The 6,014-nt window shown below is 36.8% G+C and overlaps 1 protein-coding gene across 1 annotated transcript; it reads left to right on the top strand.

The window, feature by feature from the left end:
• Positions 1–3,102: 3,102 nt before the first annotated feature.
• Positions 3,103–4,512, top strand: LOC138348670 (uncharacterized). The gene is made up of 4 exons (XM_069298237.1): positions 3,103–3,419; positions 3,605–3,863; positions 4,087–4,192; positions 4,385–4,512. Exons 1-4 carry the CDS (start codon positions 3,103–3,105, stop codon positions 4,510–4,512), a joined length of 810 nt encoding a protein of 269 aa, XP_069154338.1.
• Positions 4,513–6,014: the final 1,502 nt, after the last annotated feature.

Genomic DNA, 6,014 nt, shown 5'->3' on the forward strand with positions numbered 1-6,014 from the left:
TTTTAATTAATTAAGGGTTTTAGGGGTGAATTAAAGTAAGATTAATTAACTTATTTTACCCCCCATATAAAGACCCCAACCCTCATTAATCCAAAAACAACTCACCATAATAAACTCTCTTCCTTCTCTCTTCTCTCTCTCTCTATTTGGAAGCCACCATTAAAGACAAGATAGGGGGAGGATTTGAGGGCTGGAAAGAGAAAAATTCACCATCAAATCTTCATAAAATTTTAAGGCATAAAATCTAATTCACCTTTGAGACTCTTTCCTCAAAGGGTTCCTTCAAAATAGATTTCAAAAGTTGGGTTTTCAAGTGGGTTTCACTCAATTACGAATTTGATGGAATGAACTGAGTTATATATGATTTCTTTAGGATATAATATATATATATATATATATATAAACATTTAATTTAACTTGATTAAAGTATTTTGTGATGATTTGACCTAAATTGAATAGCATGATCCTTAACCATTAACCCTAGGTTGATCTTTATGTAAATTAGGTTGTGATTGATTCAATTGTCTTGATTATGGTTTAAATAACTATAAGATGATGTTTTTACACTAATAATTATCAAATTGGAATAAATTATTGTCTTTCATGCTAATCTGGAAAAGTGATCTAGGTTATGGAAATTGGCCTAAATCTTCATGTTTTAAGCATTGATTTTGCATTGAATTATGGTGTAGTGACTCTTCTATTATTATTATCATGTTTATTTTTGAATTATGATGTGGAACATCTGAATTAGATTTAATTAAGGGTTTCGGTTAAGGCATTAATGTTGAACCATGAAGGAGACTTGGTAATCCTCGGAGTCTTTTTCTTTACTTCCAATTGTGACTAATTGTGGTTAAGTCATGATGTTATATTGGAGTATGCCTTATATTCTGATGATAGGGTGGTATGATGTTTAATTGAAATGTCTTGACTATGTTGTGAGGTTTATTTAGGTGTATGTGATATAATGATGGTGATGACTATAAATGTGCCTTGATATTCTATCAATGCTAATGTGTTAACTTCACTTATATGAATTGTGATGAAAGGACTATACTCATGCAATTCTTATTGAGATATTGTTGATAATTATTATACAAGGGGTAGACCCTATGACCTAAACTAAGTTATGATTTATAATTAAAGTCTTAAAGACATGTAAATAAAGGGACTTAGCCTAGCACCGAGTTAACTTGACAATTGGAGGTGATGACTTCCCAAAGAGGAAGATTTGCCCTATTGTTCTATATGAGATGTTTAAATCCCAAAGAGCAATAATCATTCAATGGATTCTCATGAGAGGAGGCCCCAATTACCAGGTGGTATGAAGAGGGAATATAGTATATCCTTGTTCTTGAACTATATTGCCCCCATAGAAAGACTAGCTAGTGAATCCACATAGAAGGCTATGTTCATGTTTGGTTTTACTTTGGCCAATAGACCACCTTCCATCTGTGTAAGGTTTTACAACACCAGATTCCACACTTAGCTCTTGTGGTCTATGTCTTTTAAGGCAAGTGTTCGCTCAATTAAAATAATGTAATGAAGTATAAACTAAGGTGACTTGTGGGGTTTTAACTTAGCCTAGGTAGGGGTATGGGACTCTACTTATGCCTTGCACTAGTTGACCTTGATAGAAACCTTAGGAAGTTTATACTAAGTATGTATATGATAATGATGTATATGGTGATAACATGTTTATTCTACAATATAAATGATATGATATGGTGATGATTATCTTGTTGAGCATGTAATTGGGTTGTAATATTAAAGTGTGACTCATTTGAGACGACTTGAACAAGGCTTGGATATTCTCTATCATCCAAGTGCGTAGGTCCTCACTTCTCGAGGGCGGTGCCAATATCTTGCCTATAAAGATCCTTTGATTTCCTAAGACGTTATATTCATTCCACTTTTATTAAGTACGACTTGTATAAGCCTCTATGTGGCTTCTTTACTTTCGATGTAGGGATATGCCTAAATTTCATGATCGTTTAGATGGTATGAGATGAGACAATCTTTGAGATTATTTTCTATTTTAAATATATATCTGTGCAAAAAAAAAGGCTATGTTCCCATACGAAGGGTCTACATATACTCAATACGTGTATCGATATATATATATATATATATATATATATATGTATGTATGTATATATATATATATATATATATATATATATATATATATAGAGAGAGAGAGAGAGAGAGAGGTATATGTAAACCTCCAAGTAGATGTAATAAAAGTTTTAAATTTTCCACAAGTTTCAACCTATAAATGTAGTGACATGTGGCTAAGGGGCTAGTCTTTGTCCTCAAAGAGGACGATGACGCTGGTTACGTCTTGGGGGTTAACCCGGGTGTGATAACCTTGGTATCAAAGCATAAGGCTGTATATCATTTAGCTATGACTCTCTATCTACCACGTTTATGTAGGTTTATATTCATAATTGTTAAAAGTGCCACACTTATGAATAGGAACCTATTAGATGCCTAGGAATCACTTGCTTTCTTTGAAATACTATATTGTGCCGTTAGAGTATACTTATGGTGTGAGTTTGAATCTAATCCTATTTTTTGTGCTTATAAGGCTTGAAGAGGAAATTTCCCATGCGGGAGCTCCTCCCCGTGGTGAGCAAGTTCCTCCTCTTGAACAAGATGCTAATGTTTACCAAGATTTATTCAATCCTCCTAGCTTGACGGATGAAGGTATATGGGCTGCCTCATTCAATTGGATCAATCCTCCATGTACAATCCCAAGCAATGACAGCCCAAGCCAACCAAGATCTTTTACCCCGTCTTCATCAACAAGTCACTACTATGGCTTACCGTCAAAGAGATTTTCACTCGGATAAATCCTCCTACTTTCTACGGGTCTAATGTTGATGAAGACCCCCAAGAATTAATCGATGAAGTCTCTAAAATACTTTTAGCTATGGGTTTGAACACAAGTGAGAAGCCGAGTTGGCAACCTATTATCTCACGGACGTTGCTCAAACATGATATGTGCGATGGAGTGATCATAGGCCATTGAGGGGTGGTTCGATCACTTGGGAGATCATTAAGTAGTATTTTCTAGATAGGATCTTTCCTAAGGAGATGAGGGAGGAAAAAGTGGTGGAGTTCATCAACCTTCATCAAGGAATAAGGAGTGTTCACGAATACTCCTTGGAATTCATTAAATTATCGAAATATGCTCCTTCTTTGGTTTCCGATACTAGAGAGCAAATGACCTATTTTGTGACGGGTTTATCAGAGGACTTACAAGAGGAGTGCCATTCGACCATGCTAAATGACAACATGAATATTTCCCATCTTATGGTGCATGCTAGATCGGTTGAGGAGGCAAGGGCTAAGAGAAAGAGTATAGATTCTAAGAGTGCAAGATCATTTGATGGAGGTTCTTTACTTAATAGGTTTGAAATACAAGAGAAGCCTATATTAAACAAGAGGGTTTATAATCAAGTTCCATCCATGTTCGTAAGGCTTGTAATGACGAGGGAAATAAACTGAGAGCACAAAAGGGGAGGAGTGGAAACTCACCAAATGAGAAGCCTACAAATGCCAAGTGGGAAAGGTCATCTTTGTGAGTGCTTGGTAGAAACGGGAAAGTTTTTAGTTTTGGCAAGAGTGGTCACAAGATGAGAGATTGTCCAAACTTAAAGAGTCAAGAGAGGGGTGGTAAAGCTCAAGCAAGTGGTTCTAGTGATACTCCCATGAAGAACCACTTCTATGCTCTACGCTCTAGGGGTGAACAAGAGACTTCTCCCGGCGTGGTGGCTAGTATGTTGAAAGTCTTTAACATAGATTTATATGCTTTACTTGATTTGGATGCTATCTTGTCATTTGTTACCCCTCCTGTAACTAAAAAGTTTGATATTTTACCCGATATTTTACATGAACCTTTTATAGGGTCTACTCCAAGGGGTAAGTCAATTGTTGCAAAAAGGGCGTATACAAATTGTCCAATAATGTTTCCCAATAGAGTTTCTTATGTTTATATAGTAGAACTAGATATGCTAGATTCTGATATTATATTTTGTATGGATTGTTGCACACTTGCTTTGCTTCGATTGATTGTAGGAAATGGGTGGTGAATTTAACGTTCCAAATGCACCCGTTGTAGAGTGGAAAGGGGGAAATTCTACTCCTGGAGGCCGTACTATTTCTTATCTAAAAGCATGCAAAAGTATCTCTAAAGGTTGTGTATACCATATTGTAAAAGAGTCTTAAGATATAGACTCCGAAATTCTTCCCGTTGAGTCGGTCCCCGTAATGAGTGAATTTTTTAAGGTCTTTCCTAATGACCTTCCCGGTATTCCTCCCAAACGGGAATTTGATTTTGGTATCAATTTGCTATCAAAAATGTATCCCATTTCAGTTCCTTCTTATCGGATAGCTCCGGCAAAATTGAAAGAGCTAAAAGCTCAACTCAAAGATTTACTAGACAAAAGCTTCATTAGACCAAGTATTTCTCCATGGGGTGCTCCGGTTTTGTTTGTGAAGTAGAAGGATGGGTCCTTAAGAATGTGTATTGATTACCGCCACTCAACAAAGTCACAATCGAGAACAAATAGCGTCTCCATCAGATTGACAATCTGTTTGATCAACTTCAAGGGGCAAGCTACTTTTCTAAGATTGACTTAAGGTAGGGGTATCGCCAACTTACGGTGAGAGGTGAGGATATACCAAAGACGGTATTCCAGACTAGATATGGTCATTATGAGACTTGGTAATGTCTTTTAGTCTCACCAATGCTCTGGCGGCATTTATGGACCTAATGAATCGGGTGTTTTGAAATTACCTAGTTTCATTTGTCATTATATTCATTGACGACATCTTGGTATATTAGAAGAATGAGGATGATCATATGGGTCATTTGAGGGTGGTATTTCAAACCCTTTAAGAACATCAGTTGTTTGCCAAATATAGAAAGTAAGATTTTTGGTTGAAGTTGGTGACATTTCTTGGTCATATCATCTCTAGAGAAGTAGTTGAGGTTGATCCAAGAAAAACGGAGGCGGTGAAAAATTAGCCTAGACCTTTAACTCCAACAAATATTAGGAGTTTCTTAGGCTTAGCGGGTTATTATAGGAGGTTGTGGATGGTTTTGCATCCATTGCATCTCCCTTGACTACTTTGACCCAAAAGTGTAAGAAATTTGTGTGGTCGGAGTCATGTGAGAGAAGTTTTCAAATGTTAAAAGATAGGCTTACTTCTGCTCTTGAGTTGACCTTACCGGAGGGTACAAAGGGTTTTGTTGTGTATTGTGACGCATCCCATGTGGGTCTAGGGTGTTTGCTTATGCAACAAGGGAAATGAGTCTACGCTTATAGGCAACTTAAGGTACATGAGCCAAACTATCCGACTCATGACCTTTATTTAGCGGTCGCGGTGTTTGCTTTGAAAATCTAGAGGCATTACTTGTATGGAATTCATATTGATGTTTTCACCGACGATAAGAGTCTCCAATATGTGTTTACCTAAAAGGAATTGAATCTCCGATAGAGAATGTGGTTAGAATTGTTGAATGATTATGACATTAGTGTCTACTATTACCCCGGCAAGGCTAATGTGGTTGTGGATGCCCTAAGTCATATGATTATGGATATTGTATCCCACATTAATGAATCCAAGAAATACCTAGTGTGGGATGTACATAGGTTGTCTAGGTTAGGGGTGCGATTAGAAGATTCTTCAAATGGTGGAGTCATTGTCCATCATAACTCCGAGTAATTTCTAGTGTTTGAGGTGAAGTCCAAACATAACCTTTTTAGTTTTAATGGAGTTGAAAGAATCGGTTCTCGGTAAATTGAATGAATCATTCTCCTTAGGGGGATGGTGTGCTAAAGTACCAAGGGAGATCGTGTGTTCCCAATGTAAATGGCTTGAGGGATCAGATTCTAAAAGAAGCACATGGGTCCCGCTACTCAATTCATCTAGGGTTGACAAAATTGTACCTTTACCTAATTGAGATATATTTGGTGGGAATGTCTAAAAAGGGACATAGC

This window comes from Solanum lycopersicum, chromosome 5, assembly GCF_036512215.1.
Source record: "Solanum lycopersicum chromosome 5, SLM_r2.1".
Lineage (NCBI taxonomy): Eukaryota > Viridiplantae > Streptophyta > Magnoliopsida > Solanales > Solanaceae > Solanum > Solanum lycopersicum.

Excerpts from the sequence above, each read along its gene's own strand:
- LOC138348670 (XM_069298237.1), top strand. The coding sequence starts at position 3,103 with ATGAGGGAGGAAAAAGTGGTGGAGTTCATCAACCTTCATCAAGGAATA. Across the intron at positions 3,864-4,086 it reads TGTCATTTGTTACCCCTCCT|GAAATGGGTGGTGAATTTAA; the intron begins GTAACTAAAAAG and ends GATTGATTGTAG. Across the intron at positions 4,193-4,384 it reads TTATCTAAAAGCATGCAAAA|TTCCTTCTTATCGGATAGCT; the intron begins GTATCTCTAAAG and ends ATCCCATTTCAG.